The sequence below is a fragment of the Malaya genurostris genome, chromosome 2, assembly GCF_030247185.1.
Source record: "Malaya genurostris strain Urasoe2022 chromosome 2, Malgen_1.1, whole genome shotgun sequence".
Taxonomy (NCBI): domain Eukaryota; kingdom Metazoa; phylum Arthropoda; class Insecta; order Diptera; family Culicidae; genus Malaya; species Malaya genurostris.
Genome location: NC_080571.1, coordinates 85,189,780 through 85,206,736, shown reverse-complemented (window position 1 = coordinate 85,206,736; position 16,957 = coordinate 85,189,780). Strand labels below are relative to the sequence as shown.

Sequence of the window (16,957 nt, the reverse complement as noted above, 5' to 3'; positions counted from 1 at the left end):
AAAAAGGTGTTTCGTTTCTGTTTGATGAAGCGACGCGCATGATTGTCTGTTCCGGAACAGAGTCAGGACATACTTTTTTAGCGAAATCGAATATCCAGCGGTTAGAATATTCCTCGCTTTCGTTTGTGGTGTTTTTGTTGCGCATTCGTCGGGCTGTGTTCCAAAGAGTGCTCATTGATGTTTCTCTCGATAATCCGTCTACGAATCGACGCCAATAACCGCTTTTCTTCGCTTTAATCAAGCTTTTCATTTTAGCGTCTAATGCCGCGTAGTTTCTAAAATTATCAGGTGTTCCGTTTTTCCTAAACTCGACAAATGATGAAGTTCTCTCCGCGTTTAATTCTGAGCACTCTTTGTCCCACCACGGGTTGGGGGGACGGATGTTAGTTTTCGCGCCGGGTACACGTTTCGTCTGAGCTTGAGTCGCGGTGTCGAGAATCAAGCCAGCCAAAAACGTGTACTCTTCCTCCGGAGGAAGTTCTTGTGTTGTTTCTAGATTCTCAGATATCAAATTTGCGTAGCATTTCCAATCAATATTTCGTGTGAGGTCATACGAAACATTGATTGTTTCCGATGGTCTTAATCCGGTGGCGATTGAAATTACGATAGGCAGATGATCGCTACCGTGGGGATCAGGGATTACCTTCCACGTGCAATCCAACCGTAGCGATGTCGAGCAAAGGGATAAGTCTAGCGCACTTGGTCTTGCTGGTGGTGCAGGAATTCGTGTCATTTCTCCCGTATTCAAGATTGTCATATTGAAGTTGTCGCAGATATCATGGATCATAGTTGATCTGTTATCGTCGTGAAGACAGCCCCATCCCGTACCGTGTGAGTTAAAGTCTCCTAAAACCAACGTCGGTGCGGGAAGAAGCTCTATGATATCATTGAGCCGCCGATGCCCAACCGAGGCTCTTGGGGGAATGTAGATGGAAGCAATGCAAAGGTCCTTGCCTTTGATTGTAACATGACATGCGACAACTTCAATACCTGGTATCGAGGGGAGGTTAATGCGATAGAAAGAATAGCACTTTTTGATCCCCAAAAGTACTCCTCCATAGGAATCATCTCGATCCAGACGAATAATGTTAAAATCGTGGAGGTTTAAGGGTATTTCAGAAGTTAGCCAAGTTTCGCACAATGCAAATGCGTCACATTTCAGATTATTTACTAGAAATTTGAAAGGATCTATTTTTGGGATGATACTTCTACTATTCCACTGTATAACAGTGATTGTATCCGTGACCTCGGTCGGTGTCTTAGCCATCGAAGGATACGATCGCTGAAAGAAGGGGCCATTTTGCAGTCAACTGCTTCAAGAATGTTTTAACTGTAGGAATAAAAGCCATTATCAGGCTTTTAAGAGGTTCAGAAATATTGAAAGTAGACATGATCCAGTCCACAATATCAGAGAATTTAACAAACCCAGTATTTGGTAAATTTTCTGACTGATCTTTAGGGACTTTCGGGGGTTTTGAAGTCCCAGGAAGTGATGGAAATTCTTGCTCGGAATTTAATTTTCCAAGGCCTGGAGCTTTTCTCTCTGGTTTTTTGCCATCACTACCAGTTGTTGTAATTTTTCGAGACCCATCAGAGGACATCTTCGAACCCTTACTAGGGAGCTTTTGAAAAGATTTATTTCTTCTCTTTCTGTATGATGAGCTAAGAGGGACAGCCGAAGATGTACCTTCGAGGGGGTCATCATATTCGCTCTCGTCAGTTGCCAAACAAGCGTACAGGTTTACTGGAGGCGTAGCACTCCTCAACATTTCAGCAAAAGAACGCTTTGAATGTTGCTTAAGTGAACGCCTCATCTTATCCTGGCGCAATTTGTACGCGGGACAATCAGAGAGGTCATGCGGCCCCTCCTTACAGTAGAGACACTTTTCATTGTCTCCACTGCAGGAGTTATCCGCATGACTCCCTCCACACTTTATACACCGGGATTTATTGCAACAATGGGATGCTGTATGTCCCAATTGTTTGCAATTAGTGCAGTTCATGACCCGCGGCACAAAAAGGCGAACAGGTAAACGAATTCGGTCCAGGAGGACGTAGTTAGGCAAAGCCGAGCCAACGAAAGTCACCCGATACGAGTCTGATGGGATATAGGACTTAGTGCCATCCTCAGCGGTCGATACTGAACGCAATTGCTTGCAGTCCAGTATCTTAACGTTCTTGAGTAAGGGGTTTTTAAAACCGCCTGCCCCATGCTTAAGAACGTCCTCGCAAGTCAGACTCGGATCGGTGATCACGCCGTCTATCTCGACTTCGCGAGCTGGTACGTATACGCGATACTCCCGCGTGAAATGCTCATTTTGAACGATCTCATTAGCCTGTTTTGCACTGGCTAACAAGACCCTAAGCTTGTCCGGGCGTACTTTTTCAATTTTTTGTACGGTATTGTATCGCGAGGACAGGTCTTCAGAAAGTCTTAGAAGATTCAATTTTTTACCGTTGGCTTTGGTCCGGATGTAAACCGCATACGGTCCGGCCGGGAGTGCAAGTCCATCGGGATAATTTTTTACACGAGATGTTTGGCTATAAGATGATTCCATTTTGTCATCTGGAGGGAGGTCAGGCAATTCTGTGCCTTCTGTCATGGCACGGAAATGTGTCCGTGCGGGTAAATATTGGAGGACAAATGTAGTGGTATTGAAGAACAGGGGGAAAAAAGAAAAAGGCAAAAATACTTAGCTTTAGCTCTCAAAGGGTGAACGGCAGACAAGGCCCGGTCCTAGGCAATCGGTGGATATTCCTGATCAATAAAGTGCAAAAAACCTCCTAGAGGAAAAAGCACTTTTTTGCAGTCTCTTTCTGCACTGTACAATGGAATCTTATACGTTTTTTCACTATACACTGTCCAATGTATTTGTTAACAATATAGCAGCAGCGCCCAGCTGGGCGCTGGCTAACGGTACCACACAGTGCTTCTTTACACAACTCACAATTGACCTTGAAGACGGATTAATTCGAACTATCACTCGACCGCACTGATTCAGACAATAGAATACGAAATGACCTTGAAAGCGGAATAAAACAATTTACCGCACCACTGGAGAAACACGAACTTGCGTCCGATCAGCCCGATAGTTGCAGTGGAACTGGCAAAGTGCTTATTGAGTCACTTCCAATGATTCTGCAAGCTCCTCTTGCGTTTAAGTCTGATCTTCATCGAGCAACGCCTGCAACTTTTTGTCTTCAACACTGAAATCTCCATTCTTGAAGCGTCAAAACCATTCCCTGGAACATTATCACCAGAAACATCCACAAGCATTTGATGCGCTTCAGCTGCAATTGAAACAGAAAACTAAATCTTCCCGCAAATGCTGCTTAGTTAACACAAAATTGCTCATAATTAACACAAGGAAGAACAAGGTTGTTTTTTTTTTCACTCGAAGCAATATGAACTGTGTTTTCATGACAGCTGTCTAACCTCTTGAAACTATCGACATCAGCAGTTACTGTTCAAAATTCATAACAGCCAGAGCCATCTTTTGAAAATGGACCGAACTAATTTGTACTCACAATAACAAAAATTTCTTCTGGTCCAAACCGATTTTTCCTTCCAGTGGAAAACTAAACTAAACTAAACTGAAAGTCATAATCATAGTTAGCCGGTATTTGGAAAACAGCATCGGACTGGACGAGAAAAAGGGTTAGTTATGTCAAACCCAGATCCAACCCCAACTGCTGTCAAATCCATACATTTGATAGCAGTTGGGGTCGAAACTGTGTTGGGTTTTTCTTCAAGTGAACAAACCATTAGAAAGCCTTTTTTTAAAGTATATAGTACGCAGAATTGAAAAGAAACATTTACTGGAATAATTACCAATCGACGCTATTTTCAGTTGCCGAGAAAATGAAGAATTGAAGCATAACTGCCCGCATGGAATTTTAGTTTGTTTGGAACAGGGTTCTGTGTCTAGTTATATATTTTCAAGTCGGATCTGATTAAAAGACAATCACTTTCTATGGGACCTTAAGACCTTTTACTTGAATATTAGATGGACGAAATCAGTTCAGCCATCTACGAACAAAATGAGTGCTATTATTCTAATTTCATTTCATATGACATCCTGTAGTTCCGGAACCAGAAGTCGGATCCAAATGAAATTCAGAGATTATATATGGAAGCATGGGACTGTTTACTGGGTATAAGAAGTTGTGTTCTTTCAGCGATTATTGTGACAAATAGTATAAATCAATGAAAATATGAAGTTTGAAATTGTTTTGAATTTGAAAATACTATCATCTTTCTAATATATATGTCTTATTCGAACGACTATGTTACTAAAATCGAAACGTCATGAAAAATGGTGATGTCTTTTAGGTGCTAAGAAACAATTGCATAAAACAGTATTGAAAATCGTGTTTCACTTTGCTCCGAAACATCGCTTTATGATCAACCGCGTAAAACTCCTACTACACCCAAAACTCCGTTTACGAACACTTTTTATACGTCACCTCTTTTTACGTAACTCTTTTTACGAACCAAATCCCAAATAACGTAATCTTTTTTTACGAACCTACTTTGTAAAAAGAGGTTTTTGCATACATCGAAAGCGATTTCCGGCTCATTTATATTCCATGGAAACTATTACAAAAGAGTAGATTCCGGAAAATGATGTTTGAGGTGGTTCTGAAATTCAAGATGGCGACTTCCGGTTTCTTTATATTCCTTGAAAACCCTTACAATATGGGTATTTTCGGAAAAAATTAGATTTCAAAACGATCACAAACATCTTTCTCCATTCAGTAAAAACCATTCAAGCGAAGAGGTTGTGTTTCGATTGTACTGGCTCGTGAGTTAACGGCTGCTACCGAGACAATTCTAAGCTTCAGGTAGTTAAACTGCCCATAGCAAACGCAATATTCGGGGCGTTTCCCGACTGGAAAGCTAGCAACGAAGGCCATCCCGTTCATACGCACAGAGGTGTAGAGACACAGAGGTGCGAGAGCATAGAAGTGACGAGTCACAGAGGTGCCATCGCATAAAGGTGCGAAGACGAAGGGGTGCAAAGGCACAGAGGTGCTAAAGCAACCCAGTGCTGATCTACCAGGTACCAGAATTTGTACGCTGCGTAGGATCAAAAGAGACGGCATATATCGCGAGGTGCTACACTGCAAGCATCGCATTTGATCGCCACCAAGAGCAAAAGCACTGTACCTGGGGTCAGGTACAGCAAGTGCAGTGGTGTTCACAACGACGGCAGAGCAACTGAGATAGCAGTAAACGACAGAAGACTGCCAATTGGAAACAGCAAAAGACTGCCAATTGGAAATCGTTGGAAGAGCTTCACGTCGTTCTTCACGATAAAGGAACAGAGACATCAGCTACAAGGTAGATTTAATTTAATTTATTTTTTATTTCTTATATCTGAAATTTTACTAAACATAAGTTTTTATTTTGGTATTATTAATTTACAAAAAAAATTTAATGTAATGGATGATCTCATGGAAGATCATCCGAATCCGATTCCGGATACTAGTAAAAGTTTAAATACTCCGAGGGCTAAACATTATCCACAGGGTACCACTGGGCCATGGATAGTCTATCTTCGAAAAAAAGAAAAGATTTTAAACTTGATGCAAATTACAAAGGATTTGACATCACATTTCCCTGAAGTTAAAGAAATCTGTAAGGTTAATAGAGATAAAATTCGAGTTGTAGTTAACGACTTGAAACAGGCAAACGATATTGTAACCTGTAAATTATTTGCTATTGAATATCGAGTTTACATTCCATCGAAGGAGGTAGAAATTGACGGTGTTGTGACTGAAGCAAGTCTGACAGCAGATGATTTACTTAAAAATGGAGTTGGCCGTTTTAAAAACTCCATGCTTGAGGGAGTTAAGATACTCGAGTGCAAACAATTGTACTCAGCATCTATTGTCGATGGAAAAAAGTCTTATCGTCCCTCAGATTCGTTTCGCGTAACATTTGCCGGATCTGCATTGCCTAGCCATGTCTATATCGATAAAATTCGTCTTCCTGTTCGGCTTTTCGTACCGCATGTTATGAATTGCACGAACTGTAAAAATTTCGGACATACAGCTACTTACTGTAGTAATAAGTCCAAATGTATCAAATGTCAAGGGCCTCATAAGGATAATCTTTGCGATAAAGATGTTGAAAAATGTGTTTATTGTGGGGAAAGCCCTCATGATGATCTTTCAGTGTGCGCTGCATTTAAGCTGCGTAAAGACAAAATGAAGCTTTCTTTAAAAGCACGGTCTAAGCGCACATATGCAGAAATGCTCAAAACGGTCATACATGTCTCCCCTTTGGAAACCGAAAACGGTTTTTCAAATCTTGCGGAGCCAGAGGAATCTGACTCTGACGGAAATAGTGAAGATACCTCGTTTGTCACTCCTCAAGGGTCTGTTAAGAGGAGATTAACAAACCACAAAATACCAAAAAAGACACCTAAAATTATACCTTCAAAAAAAGATCCCCGTGTTAAAGCTAAAAAGCCAAATTTAAAACCAAAAACTGTGCCTCCTGGTTTGTCAAATTCACAAACCAATCCAGGAACTAGCTCAAGAAAAGACAATAATCCAGTGGGCTTCATTTCACATTCACCAACAGGATTACTGAAATTTTCGGAAATTGTAGAATGGATTTTCGCTGCATTCAATATTTCTGAACCTCTAAAGACCATCATAACAGCATTCCTTCCAATAGCTAGAACTTTTTTGAAACAGTTATCAGCTCAATGGCCAGCTCTTTCAGGTTTTGTATCATTTGATGGATAATTTATCATCCGCCGCAAATGATTCAATCACTGTCCTGCAGTGGAATTGTCGAAGCATCATGCCAAAACTTGATTCATTTAAAGTTTTGTTCCATAGTCAAAAATGTGATGTATTTGCTTTGTGCGAAACATGGCTTACATCAAACATAGCCTTAAATTTTAATGACTTTAACATTATACGTCTCGACAGAGACTCCCCGTATGGTGGAGTGCTTTTAGGAATTAAGAAATGTTATTCCTTTTATAGATTAAACATTCCTTCGACTTCTAGTATAGAAGTTGTTGCTTGTCAAATAAACATTAAAGGAAAGGACATTTGCATTGCTTCGGTATATATTCCTCCAAGAGCTCAAGTTGGACAACGACAGCTTAATGAAATTGTCGAAGCCCTTCCTGCTCCACGTTTGATTTTAGGAGATTTCAATTCGCACGGAATGATGTGGGGTTCCGTTTACAATGATAGCAGATCATCTCTAATATATAATATTTGCGACAATTTTAGCATGACGGTACTAAATATGGGTAGCATGACACGGATCCCAAGACCTCCTGCACGTCCAAGTGCATTAGATTTATCTCTTTGTTCGACTTCAATTCGACTAGATTGCACCTGGAAAGTATTTCCTGATTTACATGGTAGCGATCATTTACCAATCATCATCTCAATTAGCAGTAACAAAGGCATTGCTAATTCAGTTAATATTCCATATGATTTGACAAAAAATATTGACTGGATTAAATACCAAAGTAATATTTCAAGTGTCTTAACTTCAATGGAAGAGCTTCCCCCACTTGAAGAATATGACTTCCTCGTTTGTTCGATTCTGGAGGCCGCAGAACAAGCCCAAACCAAACGATTTCTTGGTCCATCGTCTAACAGAAGACCTCCAAATCCTTGGTGGGACAAAGAGTGCTCAGATGCTAAACACGCGAAACAAAATGCTTTCAAGACGTTTTTAAAACGAGGAGGAGGAACTCCTCAGAATTTTGAAAAATTCTTGGTTTTAGAAACCAAGTACAAGAACATACTTCGGGTTAAGAAATGCAGCTATTGGAGACATTTTGTGGAAGGTTTGTCAAGAGAAACCTCAATGAGCACTCTTTGGAATACGGCCAGACGAATGAGGAATCGTAACGTAGGAAATGAGAGTGAGGAGTACTCGAATCGATGGATATTTGATTTTGCGAGGAAAGTTTGTCCAGATTCCGTTCCTACGCATAGCATTGTTAGGGAGTCTTCTTCAAATGATGATTCCATTGATAGCCCCTTTTCAATGATGGAATTTTCCATAGCACTCATGTCTTGTAACAATAACGCTCCTGGATTGGACAGAATTAAATTCAACTTGGTGAAGAATCTGCCCGACCTCGCAAAAAGACGTTTGTTGGAATTGTTCAACAAGTTTCTTGAGCAAAATATTGTTCCACCTGACTGGAGACAAGTGAAAGTTATCGCCATTCAAAAGCCGGGGAAACCAGCTTCCAATCACAACTCATATAGACCCATTGCGATGTTGTCCTGCATCAGAAAATTGTTCGAAAAAATTATTCTACGACGTCTCGACACTTGGGTCGAGACGAACGGTTTGTTGTTAGATACTCAGTTTGGCTTCCGTAGAAATAAAGGGACGAATGATTGCCTTGCATTACTTTCGTCTGACATCCAAATTGCCTTCGCTCAAAAGCAACAAATGGCATCTGTATTTTTAGACATTAAAGGAGCATTTGATTCAGTTTCCATTGATGTTCTTTCAGACAAGCTCCACCAACATGGACTCCCAGCGGTTATAAATAATTATTTGCACAACCTTTTGTCAGAGAAACGCATGCATTTTTCACATGGCGATTTGGCAACAATCAGAATTAGCTACATGGGTCTCCCGCAAGGCTCATGCCTCAGTCCGCTCCTCTATAATTTTTACGTGAATGACATTGACAGCTGTCTAGTAACCCCATGTACACTAAGACAATTGGCAGATGATGGCGTGGTTTCAGTTACTGGATCCAAAGCTATTGATCTGCAAAAACCATTGCAAGATACCTTAGATAAATTGTCCGTTTGGGCTGTTCATCTTGGTATCGAATTCTCTGCGGAGAAAACAGAGCTGGTCGTCTTTTCAAAAAAGCATGATCCCGCGCAACTTCAGCTTCATATGATGGGAAGAATAATCGAACAGGTTTTGACTTTCAAATACCTCGGGGTGTGGTTTGATTCCAAATGCACGTGGGGAGGACACATTAGGTATCTGATAACGAAATGCCAACAAAGAGTAAATTTTCTTCGAACAATAACAGGGTCTTGGTGGGGTGCTCATCCGCAAGATCTAATAAAATTGTATCAGACAACGATACTTTCAGTGATGGAATATGGATGCGTTTGTTTTCGTTCCGCTGCAAATTCTCATATTATCAAACTTGAGCGAATTCAGTACCGTTGTTTGCGAATTGCTTTAGGCTGCATGCATTCGACACATACAATGAGTCTTGAAGTTCTGGCGGGAGTTCTTCCATTAAAAGATCGATTTTGGGAGCTTTCATCACGCCTGCTAATAAGATGTGATGTGCTGAATCCCATGGTAATTAATAATTTCGAACGACTAGTCGAGCTTCGATCTCAAACAAAATTCATGACAGTATATTTTAACCATATGTCACAGGAAATCAACCCTTCAAGATATATTCCTATCCGTGTCAGCCTCCTAAATGTACCTGACTCAACTTTATTTTTCGACACATCCATGCAGCGCGAAGTGCGTGGAATCCCGGACCACCTACGCTCTATGGAAATCCCAAAAATATTTTCAAGTAAGTTCAGGCATATTAACTCTGAGAAAATGTTTTACACGGACGGATCGCGAATGGAAGAAGCGACAGGGTTTGGTATGTTCAACAATAATGTTTCGGCCTCATTCAAGCTTCAAGAACCTGCATCTGTTTATATAGCAGAGTTAGCAGCAGTTCATTATAGCTTGAATGTAATCGTCACATTATCTCCAAACCATTATTTCCTCTTCACAGATAGTCTGAGTGCAATTGAAGCCATTCGCTCAAACGCTGCTGGCAAAAATGAACCGTTTTTCTTGGGTAAAATAAAACAGTGTCTGAACGACATATTGAATAATAATTATCTAATCACAATAGTTTGGGTTCCGGCTCATTGCTCCATTCCAGGCAATGAAAGAGCCGATATTTTAGCCAAACGTGGTGCTATTGAGGGTGAAATTTATGAGAGACCGATTGCTTTCAACGAATTCTATAGCGCGTCTCGCCAAAGAACACTTGCCAGCTGGCAAGCTTCTTGGGATAAAGATGATCTGGGTCGGTGGATGCACTCAATTATTCCTAAAATATCGACAAAGGCATGGTTCAGGGGACTGGATGTGAGTAGAGATTTCATTCGTGTGATGTCCAGACTCATGTCCAATCACTACACGTTAGATGCACATCTCCTTCGAATTGGACTTTCCGAGACTAATCATTGTGCTTGCGGCGAAGGTTACCGCGATATTGACCATGTTGTTTGGACATGCGTGGAGTTTCGTGATGTCAGATCTCAACTAATAAATTCCTTGCGTACCCAAGGTAGACTATCCAATGTCCCAGTTCGCGACATTCTTGCTTGTCGTGACCTTCCATACATGAAACTTCTTTATCATTTCATTAAATCCATTGGAGTTCCAATTTAAATTTTATTTTATGTTAGACTGTTTTCTCTTCCATGAGTTCAACCAATAGCCAACTATAGGATATTGAATATAAGTGGTGAACTGATACAAACAATCCTGAAATAGTTATAAGATCATGTACAAAATAAATGTATTTTATTTAATGTAATTTAAAATAGCAACTCGCTTGATAAAAACAGTGTTTAGATTAACTAATGAGTACCAACATACTAATATGATATTCGAAATGTATTAGGTTTAAACTACTATGTATTGTGGATGCCACGGCGAAGAAAAACTTATGTATATTGCCTATGAAATAAACGTATTTATGAAAAAAAAAAAAACAAACATCTTTCTTCTTTGGTACCTACACACCAAATCTATTCTAAAAATATCCATATTGTGAGTATTTTCAAAGAATATTAATAGACCGGAAGTGATCATCTTGGATTCAGAACGATCACAAACATCGTTTTTATGGCACCACATTAAATCCTTTTCGAAAATACTCATACTGTAAGGGGTTTCAAGGAATATCAAGAAATCGGAAGTCGCCATCTTGAATTTCAGAACCACCTCAAACATCGTTTTCCGACATCTTACTCATCAATCCCGTTCCGAAAATACGAACATTGTGAGGGTTTGCTAGGAATATAAAGAAACCGGAAGTCATACGCCCTTTTTCTGAATAACGACGTATTGATTTTTCGATCGAATGTGGTTCGATCGAATCATAGCTACCTTTGATTTTGATAGTGTTATAGGAAATACGAATGAAATACGAGCGAAAAAACGATACGACGTTATTCAGAATAAGGGCGATAATCTTGGATTTCAGAACCACCTCAAAAATCATTTTCCGGAACCTACTTTTTAAACCCGTTCCAAAAATACCCATATTGTAGGTTTCCACATTCATTACACAAAACTTTTTTTACGAAGTAAATTCCAAATAACGTAAACTTTTTTTACGAACTACCTTTTTATGAACCCCCGTTTAGTTCGTAAATGGAGGTTTCGGTGTGCTGGAATAAGGCTAAATTTCGCTTACACAAAAATATCGATATCTCCGTTAAAAGTAAACGGATTTTACGATCGTTTTTTATTTGTATTCCTAATAACGCTAGCAAAATCAAAGGTAGCTAGGATTCGATCGAACCACATTCGATCGAAAAATCAATACGTCGTTATTCAGAATAAGGGCGATTAACTGTGGTGGCACACAGATAAAAATATTTTGTAAATTTACATTTATTTTCATGCACATATTTGTAGCAGGTAATTGAATGGATTTTCACAATACAAAACTAAACGATTTGTAAATATACAGCCTTGTTCGATGAAAAAGTAAATGCATTTCAATGTAATTTTACATCAATCATGGTTTTAAATCAGATTTTCGTTTCAACTGATGTCTGTTTAATAGTACGATTGGTTTACATGTCGTGTAAGTTTCATCTTTTCTTTCTGTGCAGTGTGGTCGAGGTGACACCGCGAGGTCCGCACTGGTAGTCCAGTGAAAGGAAAGTCGAATTGAACTATGAACAAAAACTAACTGTCGTGGGGTGACACCACAGATAATAAGAAAAAGAAGAGAAAGAAATAATCTTTTACAGTCGAGTTCCACGAAATTCAATGTCTTGATGAATTTTTTGTGGAATTCAAAAGACTTTGCAATCGACTCTTATCGTACAGTACTAACACAGCACAGCTAACCAACTTGGATAGGTTGGCTTCGCTAATGTGGTTTGAATTTCAATTGGATTCCGAATGGTGTAAATCAACTCCACAAGAAACCATTTCAATTGTTGTGCTTAATTTACTTGTACATTCATTGGTTTGTGTGGTCTCTCCTCCCCGTGTTTTTTTTTAATTTTTTTCGAAAGTTACAATTCATCGGTTAAAAGTACTAAACGATATCGACTGCACACTTTTACGGGTTATTTTTCAGTCGACTCCAGTCGAAGTGCTCCCGTGCTTGGTGCCTCTGGACAGCCGATACCAGCGTTGGAAACAACAACCACAAGAGCACACTGTGAGCAGCAACAAGGCCAGACGGCGATTAAATATTTATGCAGTCACCGGTACGTGATGTTCACACCGAAGCTTACCAGTTCGTGCAGACGTGCTTTAAATTTTCCGTGCAGAATTTCATTTTGGGCTACGGGACGTGACGCGGCGGTCAGTGCCGGGATCAACCAAAGCTCATTCCAGCTCGTCGTCTCTGACGGTTTGTGAACGACGAGCAGTAGCCGAGTTCGTTGCGAACCGTGTTTGACAATATGTTGGCTTCTGCAAACTAGGATTGAACTGGAATTTTTGGTAGATTCGATAAGTTCTTGTGTTGTTTCGCGACCAAATGTCTTACAGAGATCGTTTGTGAAAGACCTAAAGTTTGCATTCACGGGTCAGCAACCATTGAATCCTAACGATCTAAGCATACAAAAAAATTAGAAACTTGCACGATAAAATCACGTCTCTTAATTAAGGCAGACACTTTTCCTTCGCCGTGAAACGCAGGAAATGAATCTCTGCTATCTTGATCTGAACAAAACAGAGCAAATGAAATGACGGCTAGTTTCATTTTACCAAGGGTTCCTAAGATGTGAAAAAAAATACCAAACGATTGATAATCACGATATAATTTCCGAAAACGCTTTTCGCTTTTTGCTAGACAAAAAAATGTTCAATTTGCTCAACCTTGGGAAAAATTGGTTTCGCTTCGGACTGACCCGGCACCCGGCTAAATTACACCACCGCCGAAACAATGCCAAGCGCGATTATGAAATAGTCACCTCGTTAAACGATTACTCCACAAACATCGCATGTAGTTCAGCAGTAGTAGCAAGAGCAGTAGCAGCAGCAGCTGCCTGGTGGCTGAGTCATTGCGCACTCCGGTAACATTCGGCCGGCGAAGAGGCTGCCGTCATTTTCACCTTCATCCACCACACCACCCGCAATAACAAACTAATGCGTGTGAAAATTTTTCTCCCGCTTCACCCAGCCATTCTCCCAGCGGTTGAATGCCATCGTGCGCACCACTCGTAGCTTAATTTTCCGGTGGTTCCATCACCGTCATCATCATCATCATCATCATTATCATCGTCATCGCAGCAAATTTTGCTCATCGGGGCAAGGTCGGCTCAACTTCGCCTCAACGGGATACGTGATCCTATTGCCGGTCGGAGTGTCAAAATTAACACATTTGTCTGTTTGCTATTAATTTTGAGAAGAAAATGCCAAACAGTGTGCGTCTGACTAAGTAGGCAAGGAAGCTTTCGAGAAAAAAATTTTATTCAACGGCAAAAATAGCGGAGGTGACTCTAACCTCCATTACGCAGTGGAATCGAGAGGCACACTTAAAATCATCATTTGAAGTTATTTAATTCCGGCGTCGCTTAGTTTTTTTTTATTTAACCAGCTTTTTCCCTTTTCTTATGGTTCGTTAGCTGCAGTTTCGCACATTGTTGAATTAACATTTTTACGTCTAATTGAACCACATTGTACATTTGCTATGAGCACTCGCCCCATGTCAAGATAAAAATCAGCAGTACAAATTGACGAATGTGAGGCAATCGTTTAAAATTGATTATTCCTGCGCGTTCGTTCTGCGATTCTGCGTCGCAGAATTCCTTTGTGACAAACCTGGTTTGCGACAAAACAGCTCACAAATGGTTTTGAGTAGAATTGTTGTTGATCTACTTTTATCTGGAACATACCTAATTCTCGGTGTGCTTTTTACGGCTGTTTTTAACATACACTTCTAACTTTTCCACTGGAACTGATATTGTAATACATTTCATTACGTTTACTGTCCTGTTATTTATGTCCTGTCACATGTCTGAGACCTTCTAAATAATTAAAGACTGTCCCAGAAAGTATGGACGCACTTCGATTTCGCTGTAAATAATTCACAAGTGTTAGATATAAATAATTTTATTCGATATACTGATAATATTAGACTACAACAACAGAATATTATTCTCAACATTTGCTACTTAGCCATTGTAGACTAGCTGGCGCACCTTCTTGCGAACGTCCCTCATTAAATTCCGTACAGACTTTTTGGCGACAAGTTTTGACACTTTTTTCCAATCTTGTTCGAACTGTTGAATGCTTCCTAAGATGTGCCTTCGTTAATGCCCAAAATTCCTCAATTGGTCGAAGTTGTGGGCATTTTAGTGGATTCATGTCTTTTGGGACGAAAGTGACATTTTTGGTAGTATACCATTCTACCGTTGATTTCGACTAGTGGCAAAAAGCAAGATCTGACCAGAAGACAACAGGATCTTTGTGGCTTCGAATCATGTGTAGAAGCCGTTTTTGTAGCATTCCTTGATGTATATTTCGCTGTTCATTGAAGCAGTGGTGATGAAGGGTTTCGAAATCTTACCGCAGCTACAAATTGCTTACCATACCATAGCTTTCTTACCAAATGTTTCGACTTCAATCGATGTCTTGGACTGGTTAAACACTTGCCCTTCTCGCACCGTATAATATTGTGGTCCCGGCAAGGATTTGTAATCGAGTTTCACGTAGGTTTCCTCGTCCATGATTATGCAGTTCAAATTTCCAACAAGAATCGTATTGTACATCTTTCGGACCCTCGGCCTGATCGATGCTTCTTGTTTCGGACTACGTTTTGGTTGTTTCTGCTTCTTATAGGTTCGAAGACTCAAACGTTCTTTAGCACGAAGAACATTTGACTTCGAAGTGCAAACTTTTTTGGCCACATCCCGAACTGAAACCTCCTTCTTTTGCTCGAACGCCTTCAGTATACGTTTATCCAACTGAGGGTTAGCAGGACCTTTTTTTCGACCCGTTTTCGGTTTATCCTCAAAGGTGTTATCCTCACCGAACTTCTCAACTATCTTTCTCAGTGACAGTCCGCGTTCTGTGCACCATTTGTACACAATTTTTAGACGTTGTTCTGCTGAAAGTCCACGCATTTCGACACAAACTAATGAAAACGAATAAACAACTGCACAAGTGGTTAAAAAAGAGTGTAAACAACAGGACGCAGCCATAAAAATTGACAGATTCTGAACCATTGCGAAATGGCAGCGATTTTTGGTTGCGTCCATACTTTCTGAGACAGTCTTTATGAAAGCAATTAAACGAAATAAACAAAAAATTGCAATTGTAAAAACCCGTCCCAAAACTGATACCTTCTTACAGTTTTACATTGACTGAGTGAAAACGTAGAATGAGAAAGTCAAATGAATGCAGACTCTTAGAAAAGATATATATTTTATTATACTCTCAGAAGCAGGATTCGAACCTAAGCTCTTATGCATTCCATTCTAGCATAGGTTAGAAGAGTATATTTATAATCATCTGTCGCCTTTTCTGCTGTCTTATTTTTTACCATGTTCCAACCGCTACCTTCGTTTAGTTCTTCCAAAAAACAGTGCGTTCAGATATTAATTCTTCTGGAACCCACCTTTAAGGGAGTTCCATCTTAGCGTGCAGTTTTCCTAGAAGGTAGTAGCCTTATAAACAGTGTGTATGGCTGACTGAAAAGTACTGTTCGCAAATGCAACTATCTCCGAGTAAACTGAGCAATTGCGTGTGCGAATTTAAATGAAAACTAATTTGTTTCATTTCCTTGAAAATGAGTATTAGACTAGCGAAAGTAACGAGCTCCGTTGAGTAAACAAATCGGCTAAATTATAATTTCTCTCAAACAACATTTTCAACAACATATTTTAATCATTTAATTTTAATTCATTCGTTACATTATTACGTTTTGATGTATTGCTTCTTTCATTTAGTTATTTCATCGGTAAAATTTATGTATTATGCATTAATGACTTCCGTGATATTAATCACGGTGGGGTTCGTACGGTTGCGGTGGGCCGGAGGCTACGTTACGCTCTTTATTCTCACCATACATACTGAATTTTCATTCATAAATTACACATAAAATATTGTGAAGGTTACATGAAGTAATACTCGACTAATAAAACTATACCGAATCAGACAAAATCTTCTCAAACATTTAGTTTCATAAAATTCTTAGATGATTGCGAGCTTCACTGGTTATGTTTGCGATAAAAAGAGACTGAAAATATTAATTTCAGTTTGAACAAGAAAGGTTCTTGCTGTCATCATGCAATGTATGGACGATCAGAAAAGAATATTATTAATTTTGAGACAAAATGTTATTCAAATAAAAAAATGACGTTATTTTGATATACTTTATGTTTCGCCTTCGATACGTCAGTGCTTAACAGTGTATGTTGAACTGTAATGCCTCCCAGTAGTTCAACATAAACCGCTTAGCAGACGAGCAATTCCAGGAATGAGTAGACGAAAAAGTGACAATATCAGAACCGACCTTCTCCGATTTGGATGAAACTTTGCACATGGCTTCCGTATGGCAAAACATAAGTTTTGAACCGATGGAGAGGTCAGTCCGACTCACGACTGATTTTTAAAAATGGCGTATGTATTTTTGCATTTCATAAAAATTGCCTTTTTCAAATCGTTGTAACTCGGAAACCGATCAAAATTATTAAAAAAAAATCG

At 39.7% G+C, this 16,957-nt stretch overlaps 2 protein-coding genes across 3 annotated transcripts in view; both read left to right on the top strand.

The window, feature by feature from the left end:
• Positions 1–16,957, top strand: part of LOC131432661 (uncharacterized) — a 711,303-nt gene that overhangs the window by 141,557 nt on the left and 552,789 nt on the right. The window lies entirely within an intron of this gene.
• Positions 1–16,957, top strand: part of LOC131428674 (uncharacterized) — a 79,943-nt gene that overhangs the window by 39,414 nt on the left and 23,572 nt on the right. Inside the window, exon 3 of the mRNA XM_058592717.1 lies at positions 12,378–12,539. Coding sequence (XP_058448700.1) covers positions 12,378–12,539 — 162 coding nt within the window. The remainder of the gene's footprint in view (positions 1–12,377; positions 12,540–16,957) is intronic.